Source organism: Erythrolamprus reginae, chromosome 1 (assembly GCF_031021105.1).
Source record: "Erythrolamprus reginae isolate rEryReg1 chromosome 1, rEryReg1.hap1, whole genome shotgun sequence".
NCBI lineage: Eukaryota > Metazoa > Chordata > Lepidosauria > Squamata > Dipsadidae > Erythrolamprus > Erythrolamprus reginae.
In genome coordinates, this window is record NC_091950.1 from 325,355,527 (window position 1) to 325,376,303 (window position 20,777).

The 20,777-nt window shown below is 38.3% G+C and overlaps 1 protein-coding gene across 8 annotated transcripts in view; it reads left to right on the forward strand.

Annotated features, from left to right (window-relative positions):
• The window catches only part of ARID1B (AT-rich interaction domain 1B), a 494,636-nt gene that overhangs the window by 244,341 nt on the left and 229,518 nt on the right, over positions 1–20,777 (forward strand). For all 8 annotated transcript variants that reach the window (XM_070733771.1, XM_070733773.1, XM_070733775.1 and 5 more), the window contains exon 5: positions 6,067–6,108. In XM_070733771.1, the coding sequence (XP_070589872.1) occupies positions 6,067–6,108 (42 nt within the window). The remainder of the gene's footprint in view (positions 1–6,066; positions 6,109–20,777) is intronic.

The following is a 20,777-nucleotide window of genomic DNA, read 5'->3' on the forward strand; positions in this document are numbered from 1 at the left end:
TTGTACTCAGTGCTCAGTGGGGGAGGGGAACGCTTCTCTACGGTGCCCCCCCTTAGAAACATAGAAACATAGAAGTCTGACGGCAGAAAAAGACCTCATGGTCCATCTAGTCTGCCCTTATACTATTTTCTGTATTTTATCTTAGGATGGATATATGTTTATCCCAGGCATGTTTAAATTCAGTTACTGTGGATTTATCTACCACATCTGCTGGAAGTTTGTTCCAAGGATGTACTACTCTTTCAGTAAAATAATATTTTCTCATGTTGCTTTTGATCTTTCCCCCAACTAACTTCAGATTGTGTCCCCTTGTTCTTGTGTTCACTTTCCTATTAAAAACACTTCCCTCCTGGACCTTATTTAACCCTTTAATATATTTAAATGTTTCGATCATGTCCCCCCTTTTCCTTCTGTCCTCCAGACTATACAGATTGAGTTCATTAAGTCTTTCCTGATACGTTTTATGCTTAAGACCTTCCACCATTCTTGTAGCCCGTCTTTGGACCCGTTCAATTTTGTCAATATCTTTTTGTAGGTGAGGTCTCCAGAACTGAACACAGTATTCCAAATGTGGTCTCACTAGCATTCTATATAGTGGGATCATAATCTCCCTCTTCCTGCTTGTTATACCTCTAGCTATGCAGCCAAGCATCCTACTTGCTTTCCCTACCGCCTGACTGCACTGTTCACCCATTTTGAGACTGTCAGAAATCACTACCCCTAAATCCTTTTCTCTTCAAGTATTTGCCAACACTGAACTGCCAATACAATACTCAGATTGAGGATTCCTTTTCCCCAAGTGCATTATTTTACATTTGGAAACATTAAACTGCAGTTTCCATTGCTTAGACCATTTATCTAGTAAAGCTAAATCATTTACCATATTACAGACGCCTCCAGGAATATTAACCCTATTGCACACTTTAGAGTCATCGGCAAATAGGCAAACCTTCCCTACCAAACCTTCCCCTATGTCACTCACAAATATATTAAAAAGAATAGGACCCAGAACAGACCCTTGTGGCACACCGCTTGTAACCTGACTCTGCTCAGAATACTCGCCATTAACAATAACTCTCTGATGTCTATGCTTCAGCCAGCTGCAAATCCATTGAACTATCCAGGGATTAAGTCCAATCTTCACTAATTTATCTATCAGCTCTTTATGTGGAACCGTATCAAAGGCTTTGCTGAAGTCCAGGTAGGCAATATCCACGGCACCACCTTCATCCAACACCTTTGTGACATAGTCAAAGAAATCAATGAGATTAGTCTGACATGATTTGCCTTCAGTAAAGCCATGCTGATTTGGGTCTAATAAGTTATTGTTTTTTAGGTGCTGATTTATCCTCTTTTTGAGTAGAGTCTCCATCATTTTAACTACAACTGATGTCAAGCTAACTGGCCTGTAGTTACCAGCTTCTTCTCTACTGCCCTTCTTGTGAATAGGCACAACACTGGCCATTCTCCAATCCTCAGGAACTTCTCCTGTTAACAAGGATTGGTTAAACAAATCAGTCAGGGGGGTAGCAATGACAGACCTGAGTTCTTTAAGAACTCTGGGGTGGATGCCATCTGGACCCATTGCCTTATTTATCTTTAATCGTTCAAGTTCATTCTCTTGGCTCTTCATTCTCTTGGCTCCGCCAACAAAAGAAAAGAAAGGGCAGGCTTGGGAGATGGCCCCCATCCTGCCATTCTCCCAGCCCTCTTTGTTGGCGGCAATAGCAAATGTACCATGATGAAGGCGGAATGCTGTTGCTGCACAAAGGCAAGTGCAGGGGTGCTTTGCTCCTGCACTAAGGCTACGGACATGCCACTGCCGCGACAGGGCAACAGATCTTTCATCCCTCTGCCACGACAGGGAGCCGCAGAAGAGAACCAAAGGAGCAGCATGCGGCTCTGGAGCCACAGGTTGCCAAACCCGTATTAGACCCTCTGTACACCAGCTAAGATGGGACTGCGGCATATGGCCTGCAAATTTGGGGAGAACCACTGGTAGGCAACAAAATTACTGTAGTTTTTTTGCATTTCCCTGCTGCTACTTAGCATCCATCTGGATTTTTGCAGTCCAGATCTTTAGGTCTAGTTAGCTTAAACTGTAATGTAAGAATAAGGGGAGGAACCTTGGTACAGACAACTGAAAGGGCCATTTGATATGAATTGTTTTGATAGTTTGTTTTGAAGCCATAATTGAAATTTGAAAATATTTATATTAATTTGTCATACCAGCTATTTTAAATGTTAACTATTATTATTGCTTATTGTTAACACTGGGTCATGTTTTGAGGTTAGTTTTCAGGCATATTTCTTACTAACAGACTCCCACTGAATTCTGGGGGAGTAAATACAAATGAGAGCCCAGCTGAGATTTAAGAATTTATCACTACAAAATACTCACATGCATCATAATATCCTGGCATCATGTTAAGTATCTCTTGCAAAATTATGTCTTGAAAACATTGTAACTGATAAAATAGCTTTAAATACTGCTCCCCAGCCAATTTTTGTTTTCCTAGTAAGAGTTATTTCTGTTTTTCAATACATCTGTAAGTGAAGCAGTTTGGGGGGAAATGTAAGATCTTCACAATATGTTGCGATGGTGTAATACACTATATGTTGTCTTCAACCTTTTTCCATGACATGCCATTGCCCTCAAGTCCATTTTGAGATGTAAAAGAGCAAATGAAGCAAAAATTTCAGTTACCAGGATTATAAATGTTAAGCAGCGGACTATTTATTTGCATGCATTAATGAGAAAATTATGAGTAGTTATACTTTGCCAAACAGTTCAAAGGCTTTCTTTCCATTCATGGATAAAGTGTTCTTTTCAGGATTCTCCCCTCGTGCATGAATGCATGGGAAGAGTCAGTATTCTGTAAATTCACATGTGAAAAAAATCCATGTAAACCCAATGGCTTGAATTGATTTTGGGAACTTTGCTTGGATAACTTTTACATTTGATGCTTTATTTGCCTTATTGCTTTTGTTTTTTAGGCATATTTTGACTGAACGGTGTAAACGCTTGCTAATTTATATGTTTAAAAATGAATGTATAGAGCTAGAATAAATAATTGAGCCCAAAATTTCCATAGTTAAGGAAGACAGGCATTAGGTGAGTTTCGGCCCATTTTACGACCTTTCTTGCCATAGTTGTTAAGTGAATCACTGTAGTTAATTAGTAACACAGTTGTTAAATAATATGGTTGTCACAAACAGTGACTATGTGTCTCTTCTGGGCACTGCAATAAATACATGCCAGTCGCCAAACATTTGAAGTTTGATAATGTGACCATGAGGATGCTGTTAGTGTGAAGAATAATTATAGGTCACTTTTGTCAGTGCTATTGTAACTTCCAACATCATGATATGAGTGGATGTAAGGCGAGGACTACCTGTATAGAGCTTTTGTAAATAGAGGTTACAGTGCTCTTTTGTTCAAAATTTGTATCAATTAAAACGTTAGCTGCTATTCAAAATCTACACTGAGCAAAATGTGGCAAATTAAAAAATGCTGTATGTCCTGCTGCTTTCCTCATTGTGAAGTATTAATGAGAAATCCAGCACAATCAACTGTCAAGATACATCATAATAGCATGCAAGGAGGTTTGGGGGAAATTTTCTCTGTGAACACCTAGGAAAGTCAAGGGGGTGAGGAGGTGGAGGGAAGTGGTTGTAAGGCTTCCACTTTCTACTATTTTATTAATGACTGGAAAAGTTTTCAATACAGTAGAATCCACACAGCTATAAATGGCCTTTGTTTAAGTCAAGAGAAGGTTACTTGAATTCATAAGTGAACCTACTATTTACTTTGATCTTCAAAAACAGATGAGTAATGCCAAGAGATCTTCTTGGATTTTTTCCTTAGGCGTACGATAAGGTTTTTGCCCAAACTATTTGAAGCACTGTATTTTTTCAGAGTATAACACGCCCCAGAGTATAAGACACTCCTTAGTTTTGGGGACAAAATTAGGGGGGAAAATATGCCTACCAGGTACTCATCTGGCTAGCATCCTTAGTCTGGTCAGCTTCAGCACATTATTTTGTCCCATGGTTAGGGATGAAAAAAACATTCTTGGGAGGGAGTAGCAATGAAAAAAAGCCTGCAAAGACTTAGGGCCTGGAAAAAACTTTATTTGGATGGAGTAGCAGTGAAAAAGCCTGCAAGCCGGTAAGAGCTGGGAAGATCGTTAGCACCTTGTTGGGGCTGGGGGGAAGCTTTGAAAAAGTTGCATTTGGCATATAAGACGCACCCAAATTGTCACCCTCTTTTTTTTGGGGGGGGGGGGTGCGTCTTCTGTTCCAAAGAATACGGTAATCCTCTGCTTTCACTAAAGAGGAATTCCTTCCAAACAAGGTTGTAATCTGTTTAAGAGCAATTCCTGATGCCCTTACATTTTACAAGAGTGCCCAGCAGGGTTTATTTTACCATTGTGTGCTTTCACAAATTATTATTATTATTATCATTATTATTTATTAGATTTGTATGCCACCCCTCTCCGTAGACTCAGGGCGGCATCCTTTTGTAAGGGTGATGACATAAAACTAAAAAGGGTACGCATATATTACAGAGAACAAAATCCTTTCCTATTAAACAAATAGAATATGTTGTTATCTCACCAGTTTGCTCTTGACATGAAATAAAATATTGTATCATAATGGGATTGGAATTCCCATTGTTAAGCAAAGCAGTCATTAAGCAAAAGATCATGTGTTTAGAGATGGCAGCCCAGATTGTGATCATCAGGCCAAAACTGCATGGTTTTTAGGCTAGGATCTCAAATTTCTTCTGCCCTGAGCAAACTGCATCCATTTCAGTCTCCCCACCTGCCTAATTTTCTCCCATCTCTGCCTTTTTAAAAAATAGTTTTTATTAAACAGTTGTAAAAACAACATTAAAGACAAACCACACATTCAAACATAACATAGCATGACATAAACATAACACCATATACCCGTGATGGCGAACCTATGGTTTGTCATCACTGCCCTAAGGGACAAGATGTTCCACAGGGCAGGAGCAGTAGTAGAAAAGACTCTTACATGTTGCCTACCATATCTGCTCTCTTTGAGGAAACACTATGCTTTAATTATGTTCAATTTGTAACAATGAAAATATATCCTGCATATTAGACATTTACATTATGATTCATAACAATAGCAAAATTATAGTTATGAAGTAGCAACGAAAATAATTTTATGATTGGGGGGTCACCACAACATGGGAAACTGTATCATTGCTTTATAGGATGCTGTCATTGTGAGTTTTTAATTTTGGTCCCAATTTTTTTCCCAGCATTCCAGTTCAATTATATAACCAACATTTTGAGCCCAAATCACCATTACTTTTATTGTTTCCTCCTTCACGTCATGGCTCTCTATGGTTAATATTCTTTTATTACTAAGCATTATTTATTTATTTATTTATTCATTCACTCACTCACTCACTCACTCACTCATTCATTCATTCATTCATTCATTCATTCGTTCAATCATTCGATTTTTATGCCGCTCTTCTACTTAGACTCAGGGCGGCTTACAACATTATCCATTCCTTTAGCCATGTTACCACCACTGCCTGATGATATAATTCCCAGTCTGGTAGCCCAAAACTACCCTTTTTCCTTTTATCTTGTAACAGTTTTATTTTTATCCTTGCCTTCTTTCCATTCCAAATAAATTTCAAAATTGTGTTATTTAAATTTGTATTTAAAAAATTACCTAATTTTATTGTAGCAATTTTATAGTGCCTATTCTCCTGGTTAAAGAAATTTGTAGTTTAGTCCAATTTTCCAAATCTTTTTGAATTTTTTGTATTAATTTAGTATAAGTATCCTCTTTTATTGAAGAGCATTAAGAGTTAAGTCTTCCTCTCTTCCTCCAGTCCTAACAAAGTGTTTGATTATCATTTATTAATTTCTGCTTAGAACAGCAGTGCTGTTTTTATATATGAATTTAAGTGACATAGTGGTGTCTGTTCTAGTTTGTATTTTCCTCACAAACTCTGTGGCTTTGTTCACTTTTAAGTGACTACTTTTGAAACTTCATTTCTCCTTATAATTTCAGGTTGAAGTTTTAGCCTCGGAGGATGCTTCATTTGGACTCAAGGTCTGTAGATGATGATATTTCTTTTCTTGGGTACTCTTAAGTTTAAAACAACTGATTTAATATTGTATGAGAACACTTACTTTTTACTGAAAATTATATCATTAATTCCTATACTGTAATATTTTGAGATTATTTCAATCAAGATGGCATTTTATATTGTGTTTCATTTTTTTTCTAAATAAACTTTCTTTGCAAAGAGATCAGGTTGGAATATGAGAACACATTGTAAAGTAAAGTTTATCACCATTTAAACATAACATTTCATTCAGGATGGGTTTTATTTTGTAGTTTAGTAATGTGACCCAACAGTTGATTCCTGAGCACTTTTGCAGTTCTGGCATTCCTGATATTAAATTCCTGACAGGAGTACTTTTTAAGGTTCTAGATTTACTTTTACAAATATTAACCTTATCTATGATTAATGAAATTAGGGTACCAATCTTATTTTTAAAAATTGTGGTCCTTAATGGTAAATTTTACATAGGCTACAAAATAGACTAGTGAGAAAAGAGACTGCATAGTGGAAAAGAGGTAGAAAATTAATTTTCTGTTGTTAATCATCCATATGATGTAATACTTCAGAAAAGTAGAGAAATTGCGTGATCACCAAAGAACAATTGGTAGAAAAAGAATAAAGCTCAAAATTCATGATGAAAAACTCTGCACATGTTAACTCTGGGGAGAAAAATCAAAATTACCACTTTATTAGTTAGTAAATATTTATGACACTATGATTTACTACTGTTTTATTATGTTGTGATATCTGGGAAACTTATTCAAAATAAATTATTAAAAATAAATAGATCTGCTGCAAAATTGTTTGAAGTGTTTAACATATGGTGTTCCGTAGCATTTCCTAGTTTGTATTTAATACGCAGCAGGCATACAGAACATTCACTGAATATTTAATAAACCTGGAGGGTCAGCTTTTGCAAACTCATCTCCATAATCCTTCATGCTAGCTGAGTAAACAGAAGTATTACTGAAGATTATTGTAGCCAATAGCTCTCATTGTCTGACCAATTTTGAAAAAGACTCTGTTATTGTTTTAAGGTTAGAATTGCACTTTGGGAAAGATATTAGGATCAATTTGTATGTGGCGCAAGCCGGGTATTTTCCAAGTAAAAATTTCCCTTTCATTTAAATGCACTTAGGACATGCTGCATCAAGCATTGCCCGGCATTAACAAATAAGTGACTTCAAAGTCACATTCTAGGTTGACTACTACTATAGATGACAAAGGTAGAACATACAATAAATATATTTCTAAAAGGAAGTATGCAGAATGCTTTCATGAATAAACTATTTACCACTCCTCATATGATACAGCCACTTCAAGAATAATGTTGCTTTTGCAGTTCAGAATGCATGTACTTTATCAAAGGATTTCAGTGACAATAACATAAATCCTACTTCTCTTTTTAGTCCTTTGGAATGTTTCTGGAATCTGCTTGTTTTGTTATGTTTCATGACATTGTGACATCCCTGCTTCTATCAAACTGTTGCTTCCTTATGATATAAAAATGGCATAATTCAATGAAATTGGTGAAATTGACTGCCAAATTTGAGATTGTAAACTTGTTGCATCAAATAAGCTTCAAGTATTTGTTGATTTTCTTTTTTAAAAAAAAAATCATTGGTTTTTAGTTTATTTTCTTTATTTTCTGGTCTGGCAATGGGGGAGAGGAAGAATGTCAAACTCTGGAAACAGTTGTGTCAAGTAACATATTTCTTAACTTAAAATTTCACATACTTTCTATATTATTGCATCCCATGCTTTCTGTTTTCATTCCTGAAAAATCACATTTTATTAACAATACCACCACATTTTATTAACCATTTTCTTTTTAATGTTCTACTTATAGTGCTCCAAGACATTTTGCTACTGCAAACCTAACACCAAATTTTCAAAAGCTTTTATGTACAATTCAGAGCGCAACTGCTACCTTCATTATACCTGCTATGTGCTGTTTCCTTTAAGCAGCTTGCTTCATTTTGCTGCTTGGTAGAACTGGCCCAGCTCCCTACAGACAAAAGATTCATCCAGAATAAGCCAAGAAATTCTTAGCAAAATGGGGCCTAGTTGTGGGAAACAAATTACACTTTAACTTACCAAATAGGCAGTGTGTATTGTGTAAAAAAAACAATTCTTTCTAAAAATGATAACTAAATTTGACGTAAATTGTCCTAATTCTCCATGTTAATAAACTTTAGTTTGAAATAATATTATATCAGCTGAATTTCAAATATTTTCATATGAACTGTCTCATCTGCCTTTAAATGTTTTTGGAGAACTAATGAAACAGTCATTGGAACTAATTCCATTCTGGTTTTCTCCAAATGTTACTCTAAATAGATGGCAAATTATTTTCATGGATGCATTCTTTGTAGTTAAGAATGGGGACTAACCCTTTTTTAAAATTTTAGTCAATGCTATTCTACAATTGTCTTCCTTTAGTTATTCATTGGAAATTCTATTCCTTATTTCAAGGCAGTGTGAGTGACAGACAATTACTGGTAGTTTGTTGTATAACATGAACTGACTTACCTATATATTACCTATAGATAATATACACCTATAGGTAATATATATGTAGCTGTACACAGTTAAATTGCTTTATTTTTATATATTTTAAGGAGTACTTTAGTATTTGTTAAAAGTTCCGATTGAAGAAGCCAAGCAACAAAGCAAATCCTAAATATTTTCATTTTTTTCTCACCACCATTTCCATGAGATACCACCACTGTTTTCACTAATTTCTGTAAAAATAATTATAAGCTGTTGTCTCCATTTTTGATGAGTTGATCTTCACTATGCAGGGCCAGACTTTTCAGCAATTTCAAGTGTCAGCACTAGAAAATAGCAACTTTGTTATTTTCTGGAATGTTGCCATGATATTTTCTGGATTTTGTAATGGCAAATGTATTCATTCTTATTATTTATTTTGTCAAATACGTATTTGTAATATACAAATATACCGTATATAAGATGGCTACTGATAAGGGAACAATTGGAAGGGACGGTAGGCATGCTGGTGTGCTTATACTGCTACTAAGAAAACTACATGAACAAATCCATAGACTCAAGCTATACCTTTTATCCTTTTTTCTTTTTCTGTTCAATCATGTCCGATTCTCAGCCATTGAAAAAAATTATTGCCAAGCTTTTTCAGACATAGTTTGCCATTGCCTCCTTCTTCAGGCTGAGAGAAAGTGATTGGCACAAGATCATCAAACTGGCTTTGTGTCTAAGGTGGGGGACTAGAATTCACATGTCCCAGCTTTTGGCTTGATGTCTTGACCATTACTCCAAACTGACCCTCTCCTTATATCCCAGTGCGATTTTAAAAACCATAGGATAAAAATATATAGTTTCTGCGTCAGAGTTATATATTTTATACTTATACAAAACTTCCATTGACATCATATACTCTGACTAATTTTCTTTAAGGTCAAGATAGAAAATTCAAATAATACAGATGATCATTTTCTGTGCAGTATAACTTTCTGCAGCAGATAATAGGACCTCACCCATTGAAGAGAAAAAAATAGATTGTAAATAAATAATTAACTTTGATTACTGCAAATTAATCAAGATTTTAAAATAAACTTTCAAAACCTGTTTTTCATATACTCAATCAGTGCCCCATACAAGCTTTCAATAGCAGAAATAGGGTATCTGGTTATATGTACTGCATCTATATACTTTACATCATCTCTCATTCTTATAACCTCCTATTTCCAGTGTTGATTTCTCAAATAGCCATATGCAGTTTGACTTAAAATGACAGTTGTTGCGGAAGTCTGTATGTTCATATTTCACATCAATATTTCATAGCATTTCCCATGTAGATTCAATAGGTATACAGCTGTATCTTTGTGATTCTTATATCAACATTTCTTCAGTGTCTATCTCCAAGTGTCTCTTTTGAACTTAAGATTATTATATGAATGCAAAAGGAAGAGGACATTTTCTAGGAATCCATCTCCATACTTCACCAACTTACAATTCATACCCACATAATACAGCTAGTTTTCTTTTGGAGAAACACAATTTTACTAGATAAAACCACTCTTCCCCTGGAAATACATATATGCATGCCTGCTGCCAGCTGCCTTCTGTGATCTACAGGTAACCCTTGTCATATAGCTATATTTTATCCACTCCTCGAACATAAATAAATGCTTGCAAGATTTTACACTGGGCATTCTTAAACCTTTGTGCTAATCTAAATAAAGAAAATCAGGTATCAAGGTCAGACAGTTCCAAAAGTCACCTACTAGAGGAAAAATGAAACATAAAAACTAGTAGAATGATATTTATGCCTTCTGCTATCGGTATTTTTAAGTTAAACAAGATCTGCAGCTTATTCTGGAAAATTGCGCTTCTCTAAGCCCAGTATCCCATACCTGAAACAACTACTTATCATTAGCAGTGTCAGCCTGAGTTATAAATCTCAGCAATTCATTCCTTCAAGAAACTTCTAGCAATAACTTATTACTCATCATACCCTTTATCTCTGTGGGCAAACAGTACTACGACAGAGCCAAATCACATCAGCACTAATTATTTCTCTTGCCTTCATAACATCTAACTTAAAATGTATTACCATATGCCAAGAGAGATGTTGCCCTAAATAACAAGGGAGAGATCAGGAAGGAGGTTGGACTGTGATTCAGAGGTGGATATTCAAGTCTACTCTGAATATTATTATTATTATTATTATTATTATTATTATTATTATTATTATTATTATTATTATTTAGACTTGTATGCCGCCCCTCTCCAAGGACCCAGAGCGGCTCACAACATGCAATACAAACAATATGTATACAAATCTAATAGTTAAAAACAGTAAACTAAAATCCCATTATGTAAAAAACAGTCAGTCTACTGGGCATTGAGGATTTCAGGATGACTTTGGAGGGGGAATCACCTTTATTTGCATCACAATGCTGAACACCATCAGCATTGACAAAATCACCATCATCTTATTGCAAAAAGCAACTTTAGTTAGAACAGTTTGCATCCTGTGATGATATCTAATATGAAACAACAATATCTGCCAATTCTTGGGAAGGACTCGATAGGTGGACAGGAAAAGTCATTATTTTATGGTTTTGTTGTTGCTACGATTGCCGTTGTCATTAACAATCCTGAGCCTAGAAAGCCTAGAACTACGGCGCCTAAAACACGATTTGAGTATTGCCCTCAAGGTCATATGCTGCAACGTCCTACAGGTCAATGACTACTTCAGCTTCAACCGCAACAACACAAGAGCACGCAACAGATTCAAACTTAATACGAACCGCTCCAAAATTGACTGTAAAAAATATGATTTCAACAATCGAATTATCGATGCGTGGAACTCATTGCCGGACTCAATTGTGTCAACCCCTAGCCCCCAACATTTCTCCCTTAGACTCTCCACGTTTGACCTCTCCAGGTTCCTAAGAGGCCAGTAAGGGGAGTACATAAGTGCACTGATGTGCCTTTCGTCCCCTGTCCAATTGTCTTTCCTCTCTTTCATCTATCATATATATTCTCTTCCTTTCATATATCCTCTCCTCTAAGTTCACTTTTACCCTTATATATATCATCACATGTCTATTTTCTTCCTACCGTGTTTCCCCGATAGTAAGGCAGTGTCTTGCTTTCTTTTTACCCCCAAAAGCCCCACTATGTCTTACTTTCGGGGTATGTCTTACATTGGAAAGGAGGCGGGCGAAGGAGGGCGCAGCTCCGGACCCCCCCCCTTTCCACCCCTTGTCGCCCGAGACAAGGGGCAGCGAGGCAGGGGAAGAGGCGGTGGCTTCCGAGAACATGTTGCTGTTATTTCGTTGACAGAAAGCCTGCAGCGAGGCACATCGGAGCAGTAAATGGAATTACTACTCGGGATACAATCTTGCGCCCGGAGCGCCTCTTTAGCCCCAAAGCTGTTTCCCTGCAAGTGAGCGGATGTGCACCATCCCCGGAAGCGAGCCAGTTTATGCCCTGGAAACCAGCTACTTTTCCAGCCAAGGCACCTTTTGAACTGGGGGAGACCCCCACCACCTGGCAATGCACAATGGCCCTCCTTGCTCTCCCTTCTCCCCTACCCCACCCCAAGGTTGGGCTTCTCCACGCGCTTCTGTTCAGCCCCAACTCCGAGCGAACCACCTTCCCTCTTTCCCCAACGGAGCGGCGTTGCAAAAAAAAAAACAACACATCTTACCTCTCCCCTTCCCCCAACCCCGGCCTCTTTCACACAACCCGACCCGGAGAGAGTGCTGGAGACGGCGCACGATTTGCAGAAGTTTCTCCTTTGTCGGGCGACAAGGGGTGGAAAGGGGGGGTCCTTTCAAGTGGCGCTGGGCGAAAGAGAGCGGGCGGCCAGCAGCAGAAGGCGAGAGGTGCCTTCTTCTCCGGCTCTCCGGCAGATCGAGCGCGCGAAGAGGCACCTCTCACCTTCCGCCGCTGCTGGCCGCCCTCTTTCGCCCAGCGTCGCTTCGGAAGCCGCCGAACGCCGTCAGGGGGGCGCTTGGCGACCGCCTCTCCGCTCGCCAAGTGGCGGTCGCCAAGCGCCGGTCGCCAAACGCCCCCCTGACGGCGTTCGGCGGCTTCTGAAGCGACGCTGGGCGAAAGAGGGCGGCCAGCAGTGGCGGAAGGTGAGAGGTGCCTCTTCGCGCGCTCGATCTGCCGGAGAGCCGGAGAAGGAGGCACCTCTCGCCTTCTGCTGCTGGCCGCCCGCCCTCTTTCACCCAGCGCCGCTTGAAAGGACCCCCCCCTTGGCTTCTGCTGGGGGTGGGGGGGTCCGGACACCCCCTTCTCCGGCTCTCCGGCATATCAAAGAGCGGAGCGGGGAGAGCCACCTGGCAGAGCGCTTGCAGGCGGCAGCGGGGGGGGGGACGACGGCGGCGGGGGGGACGTATGACGAGGTTCTACTGTCTCTTCATACCGTGTTTCCCCGAAAGTAAGACATATGTCTTACTTTCGGGGTATGGCTTATATTAGCCGACCCCCCTGAAACCCCCCATATGTCTTACAATCGGGGGGGTCTTACTATCGGGGAAACACGGTATGTATTTCTGTATTGGACAAATGAATAAATAAAATAAATTAATTAATTAACAGGGTCGTGTTAATCGGGCAGGCGGCTGTTCTAGGCCACTCCGAGTTTCAAAGTAAGAGTCTATTATACATATTTCAGTGTATTCAATAATAATAAGAGAAATAGTTTTGTTGGGGTATCACAAGACAAATTGGGAGACTGTAGTTCTAGTCCTACCTTTGGCGTGAAGCCAGCTAGGCAATCTTGGATCTGTCATTCTCTCTCCAGTCCTAGAAACAAGGCAGCAAACCATTTCTGAAATCTTGCCAAGAAAACTGCAGGGGAGCCAACACTGACTTGAAGGCACACGGGAACCTATTCAGTAAAAAAATTAACTGCAGAACAGAGACTTAAATGGATTGGAAGTGACCAGCTCTGTTTTCTTTATTTCAAGAAACTAATGTCTGAGTGTTTATTTTTAAGGTATAACAAATATCTATTACTATGCAATATTTTCACTCAAGTTAGCATTCTTTTCTGAAAGGAGCAGTTAAAGTAGCCTCTGCTTCTGCCATCTGCTGGCTACAGACATAATGTACATCCTGAAAGGGCAGTGTCATTTTATTAAATCTAGTTAATCTTTATCATATTGATGTTTTAAGTATTACTTTCATTGATTTGTTGATGAGAGTGTTTAATGTATACTTGTTAAATTATGCTTTGCAGTAACCTGGCATGCAACTTGAGTGACTATAAATTGGTTTAAATTATTTTAGGATTTTTAGGGTTTTTAATTACATTAATTGGATTAGATGTACCACTATGTTTTTATACATGTTGTGAGCCGTCCCGGGTTCTTGGAGAGGGGCGGCATACAAATCCAATGAAAAAACAAATAAATAATAAACTTGTCAGACTTCAGTAATATTACACAGGTCTGAAAACAGATTGCTGATCACTAGTCATTTCATCAGGAAAAGACAAGATTTGGAAACACAGTTTGTTACATCTTGTTCCTTTAGACTTTAATAACATAAAGGAGTCTGTATTCCATTGATTGGGTTTTGGAGCAAAGATTGTTTTATAAATATTTTTTTAAAATTAAATGTCATTAATACATTATTTTAATTTGACATTGTAAACCACCTGTCGGCCTGGAAACCATTGTGGGCCTCGGAACCTCAGGCCTGCCAGTTTAATGCGGTGGGAAACTGGGAGGGCAGATAGTGTGATTGGAGAGCTATAGTTAAAATAGCATTCCTTTCTTGGAGAGTCAAAGTCACTCTGCCCTGCACCTGGAGGGGTGTGCTTGGGAAGCATCTCCAGGTTGGATGGTGCATTAATTGGACAATGTGATGGACCTCTGTGGGTGCTGGGGCAGGGGCTTGAACTTTCTTTTGGGTGTGGAAAACCTCAAGTTTTCAGATTTGGGTTTTCCCAGATGTGCCAATATGACATCTCTAATAAAATGGAACTTTGAGGAAAACTATGCCTTGGAGTTTTCTTTTGTTGGGAGAATTACTTGGAACCCTGACCCCGTTCAGAGAGTGCTGTTAAGCACTATGAGGCTATATATAAGCCTAAGTGCTTTTGCTAAAATCTTACACCCTACATCAAATAATTTTTGAAGATTTTGCAGCAGGTGTATTTTAGGAAGTATATAATTATATTGAAGGTTGGAGTACTTAGCTGGACAGGCGCCTGATTTCTGAACCTGATTTTGTGATGACTGTTTCAATCTGAATCCTACATTTAATGATAATTTGGCACAAATTATGCTTATACTCTCGTTGAGCAAAGATTATCTGTTTTTGCTGACTACGAAATTACTTCAGAATATGCTCTATTACAGCTGTTATTTTAAAGAAGAAAATGAACAGGAAGTTGACCTTTTTTCTGTGAAGTACTCTGATTTTCAGTAGTCGTCTACCAGCGCTAAGCAATGTTTCTTTTTTAGCCACAGTGAATTAAAGGATGAGAGTTTTCTTTTTTAAGTTTTGGGGGAGGCAGGGAGAGCATATGTTCTTTTAGAGTGGAAGCAGAAATTGCAGTAACAGAATCTGGGAAGAAGAAAGATATTTAAATAGAGAAATTGTGGACATCAGTGATATAAAAATAATTCTAAATTGTGTTTCAGTGCAGATTAATTAATCATATCTGTTAAGCTTTCATGCACCTATGAAATAAAATAAAGCCACACCAAAATCAGTATAATTATAAAAACACACAATAATAAAGCTATTTTTCAATCAATGGCATCTGGGAGGAATGAGGTCTCATAATATAACATTTTTCTGCAAGTAGTTATACAATTTTGGAGCTGTTAATAAGAAATTTTATCATCTTGCCATTGAAATAGCCAACCAAATCTGGAGAATAGTTTCCATTTATCAAATGTGTCTTTACTGGGCAAATAAGTAAAATCTAAAAACAGTTTTTTAGGCCCAGAAGCATAAGTGGCCCAAATTAAGGCTTATATGATTATGCCTGTCAAAATGAGACAGTGTTAAAAACCTTGTGTCCCAATCCTTATGAGGATTTTTCAGGATTATAATCTGTAATCATGAAGAATTCACACAATAATAAAGTGGTCATGAAGGTGTTTCAAGATGTTGATTTTGCTGCAAATTACTAGTATCTGAAAACTTACTTTTGAGATTTCAATAAAATATTTTGCAGGGCTTTGGTTACTTTAAATTCTTCTTTAAAACAAGTGCATTTAGATACAGTGGACTTTTCTTGCAATTAGTCTGTTTTATTAAAGAGCAAATCTCATTGAATTTATCAGGTTTTACTTCTATATAAGATAGGTACCGGATTCTTATTCTACCTTAGTAGAAAACAGAATAAGAGCAAGATTTTTTTTACTAGCTAGCTTAGACCAGTGATTTTCAACCTTTTTTGAGCCACGGCACATTTTTTACATTTACAATACCATGGGGCACATTGAGGGGGGGGGGCTAAAAAAAGTTTGGACAAAAAAAATCTCTCTCTCTCTCTCTTCCTCCCTTTTGCTCTATTTCCCTCTCCCTCCCTTTTTCTCTCCCTTCCTCTTTTTTTTCTCTTTCTCCATCCCTCTTTCTTTCTCTCTTCCTTCCTTCCTCTTTTTTGCTCTCTTTCTCCCTCCCTCCCTCTATGTCTTTCTCTCTCCCACCTTCCCTCCCTTTCTCTCTTTCTTTCTCTTGTTCTCTTTCTCTATCTTTCTTTCTTTCTCTCTTGTTCTCTTTCTTTTTCTCTCTTTCTTTCTCTCTTTCTCTCTCTCTCTTGCTTTCTCTCTCTCTCTCTCTCTTTCTCTCTTGTTTTCTTTCTCTCTCTCTTGCTTGCTTGCTTTCTCTCTTGCTCTTTCTTTCTCTCTTGCTCTCTCTTGCTTTCTTTTTCTCTCTCTCTTTCTTTTTCTCTCTGAGCTTCACGGCACACCTGACCATGTCTCACGGCACACTAGTGTGCCGCGGCACACTGGTTGAAAAACACTGGCTTAGACAATACGTTTTCCAAATTTAGAAAAAAACATTTATTTTAGTGCAGAATCTTTTTTAGAATAGAATAGAATTCTGTATTGGCCAAGTGTGATTGCACACACATGGAATTTGTCTTTGGTGCATATGCTTTCAGTGTACATAAAAGAAAATATACATTTGTCAAGAATCATGAGGTACAACACTTAATGATTGTCATAGGGGTCAAATAAGCAATGAAGAAACAATCAATATTAATAAAAATCTTAAGGATAAGTTACAGTGATACAGTCATAAGTGGGAGGAAATGGGTGATAGGAATGATGAAAAAACTAGTAGTAATAGTAGTGCACACTTAGTAAAAAGTTTGTGTTGGTCTTATTGGGTTGCAGAACCAAACCATACAGTTATAGAGGTGCAAATGACAGACTCAATGATTTCTCTGTAGAACTGTATCAACAGCTCCTTAGGCAGTTTGAGCTTCCTGAGCTGGCGCAGAAAGAACATTCTTTGTTGTGCTGTTTTGATGACGTTTTTAATGTTAGGTGACCATTTTAGATCATGAGATATGATAGAACGAAGAAATCTGAAGGTCTCTACTGTTGATACTGTGTTGTCTGGTATTGTGAGAGGTGGAAGGGTGGGAGAGTTTCTCCTACGGTTTTGAGTGTGTTCTGTTCTACATTGTTCCGGTTGCACCACAAGGCTAGTTGTTCAACTTCCCATCTGTACGCAGTTCCATCATTGTTTCAAATGAGGCCAATCACTGTTGTATCGTCTGCAAACTTTAGTAGTTTAACAGATGGATCATTTGAGATGCAGTCATTGGTGTATAGAGAGAAGAGAAATGGTGAGAATATATAGCCTTGGGGAGTCCTCTGTGCTAATTGTACAGGCATCTGATGTGATTTTTGCCTAGCTTCACCTGCTGCTTCCTGTCTGTTAGGAAGCTTGTGATCCACTTACAAGTGTGTTCAGGTATCGCTAGCTGATTTAGTTTAGTTAAAAGAATGTCCAGTATGATGGTGTTGAATGCTGAAATAAAGTCTTCAAAAAGGACCCTAGCGTAGGTCTTTGGAGATTCAAGATGTTGTAGAATGTAGTGCAGAGCTATATTAACAGTGTCATCTGTCAATCTATTTGCTCGGTATGCAAATTGCAGGTGTTCTAACAGTGGATCTTTGTTGGTTTTCAAGTGGGACATCACTACTCTTCACTAGTTTTCATAGCTATAGATGTTAGAGCAACTGGTCTGTAGTCATTTAGTTCCTTGATGGAGGGCTTCTTCGGCACTGGGATGATAGTAGAGTGTTTGAAGCAGGAAGGAACATAGCACACCTCTAGTGATTTGTGGAAGATTTAGGAGACGTTGGGGGCTAAATGGTCAGCACAGACTTTTAAGCAAGTCTGGACTTTTGGGCTTACAAATCATATTTAACTGGATTTAAAGGCTGGAAAGATTTTGTGCTATTCAATATAATATCTTTGAATTTGGAGGTTACATTCTTTACACTTTAAGGAAGTCTCTGTAAATGACCCCCCAGTATTATTCAGCTAGGTTCTAGAAGAAGTTTAAATAGTTTGTTTGGAAAATGTACATGTCATCTATACTGTCAATGGTCATAAGATTATATGCATTTTATATCCTATAAAAATCCATCAAGACAATAAAAAGCATAATGGATAAATATTAAAATAATAACATTAGAACATTAAACAGCTTGTTTAAATAAATGTTTTGAATCTGCTATATCAAGAAAGAGCTTTTTAGAGTATTTGTTGCTGTATTATAATAATAAAAAGTAGCCAAAATAATAAAAAGTAGCCAAAATTCTCAGCAATGTTTTATTTCAAATAAATGTCTTTTTCAGTCACCAATGTTCAATTTCTGCTTTGAAAGGTTATTTATACCTTCATTATTTCAGAAGGGTTTTTTTCCTGATAAATGTTGATCTTTTCCTTAGTCTCTTCCCTTCTAACCTTGACTGTTATCATGTATGATACTGTGGATAGTAAAGAGAATGGTTGGTTGAAAATAACATTTTTAGAGCTTTAGCTATAAAGTGTTTTTCAACTGCTACAGTAATAATAAAAAGAGCTTGTATGTTCCCGGGATGTATTTGATTCTACCCTGCAGTGATTCATTGTGGATCTCTTTCCTAGATAAGTGCTTATTTCTTGTGATCAGGGAAAATGCTGTACACCTTTGGATTCATTTGTGCCTATTCAAGCTTGTACTGTAGGCAGTTTTGTATAGCTCTCTTCAAATTAAAAAGCGATTTAAGCTCAGAAGGTGACTGAAAATATAAAAAGGCCTTTGGCTCCCCTGTCGATCCACAGTAAATTTAAAAATATATTTTAGATTCTACATGCCACTTGTTCTAAGTTCACCTTGCACTTGGTATCCTGCCAAGAGTCATTAGAATGCAGTGGGATATAAATGAGGTCAATTGATAATTTTTCAATTCCTACTGCAAGAATTATTCACTTTGGAACTTTGCAGACTTTTTCCTAATAGGACTCCAGATGATGACACCTTACAAAAGGTGCTGCAACCAGTAAATTGCACATATGTTTTAAAATTCTGTCTTGTAGACTTTTCTTCTACGCCACTTTTGGTATAACATTTTTTTTTTCAAATATGCATACTAAGCCAAATATTCATTTTGCTTTACTTCTGAAGAAATATATACATCTATTTGATCTAAATATTTTATTGTCTTAGTAAGTTTTTAAACTATATTCCTTTGTACAATTCTTACATGACAGCTGCATGGATATACTAATAGCAAGATAACAGTGTCAGCAGGCATCTGTCTATCAGTATTCTGGAGCATGAGCAGTCTGCACATTTGTAAATGCAGAGGAATCAGTTATGACTGTTGGCCCCAGACACCTGATGGATCTTGAAGGCTTAGTGAGGAAGCTTGGGGACTTTCTCACCAATTTGGCAAAAAAAGTAGATGGGGCAAAATAAAGTCAAATCCTAGCAAAATATCCAGAAACACACCATGCTACCCCAAAATTATTCATTCATTCATTTATTTATTTATTTATTTATTTATTTATTTATTGGATTTGTATGCCGCCCCTCTCCGCAGACTCGGGGCAGCTATCAATAGTAATAAAACAGCATATAATAATAATCCAATACTAAAACAGTTTAAAACCCTTATTATAAAACCAAACATACGTACAGACATACCATGCGTAAAATTGTAAAGGCCTAGGGGGAAAGAGTATCTCATTTCCCCCATGCCTGGCGGCAGAGGTGGGTTTTAAGCAGCTTACGAAAGGCAAGGAGGGTGGGGGCAATTCTAATCTCTGGGGGGAGTTGGTTCCAGAGGGCCGGGGCCGCCACAGAGAAGGCTCCTCCCCTGGGTCCCACCAAGCAACATTGTTTAGTTGACGGGACCCGGAGAAGACCCACTCCGTGGGACCTAACTGGTCGCTGGGATTCGTGCAACAGAAGGCGGTCCCTGAGATAATTACATATTTTTTCCCAACAAAAAGGCACCAGGTCTTATTATGAGGGGGAAGGGGCTTTTGGCGGCAGCACCAACAGCTCACGGCAGGAGCGCACTGCCAACCCACTTCTGTGGGTCATTTACCACTGCTCACACTTGTTGTCCTTGGCCTCTGTTTTGTTGCCAGAGGCCCTTCTAGAAAGTCCTCTGCAGCTGATAACAGAGCTCCGTATCAACCTAGTTTCTTGGCTGCAGAGAGCTTTCTCTGACAGTGAAACAAAGGCCAGGAGGTGATGCGTGGGAGTGGTGGCAAGCGGTTGCAGAAGAAGTGGGCTAACAAGGCAAAGCAGGTATCAAGGGCTGGTAAGTAGGATAGCTCCACCTCCCAATCCTCACCCTAGCTTAATTTTTACCTGTGTGCCTTGCCCCACCCGTTGCACCCCAGAGTTGGTGGGATCTTAATTAGGGGTTATTTTTTTGGGGGGGGGGTGTAGGACTTATATTGGATGCACATGTAAAAATCAAGCTAGGACTTACTTTCAGAGTAGGTCATATTTATGGGGAAACACAGTATTAGCTCCAATTCTGATCTGGTTATTGCTTTAGGCAGGGGCATCTAGTACTTCCTCCTAAAGGGTGATCTGTGGCTTTGAGGTTCTGCTATATAGCAGCTCAGAACAAAGAAAGTATGATTTGCAGAGGTTCAGAGAAGGCAA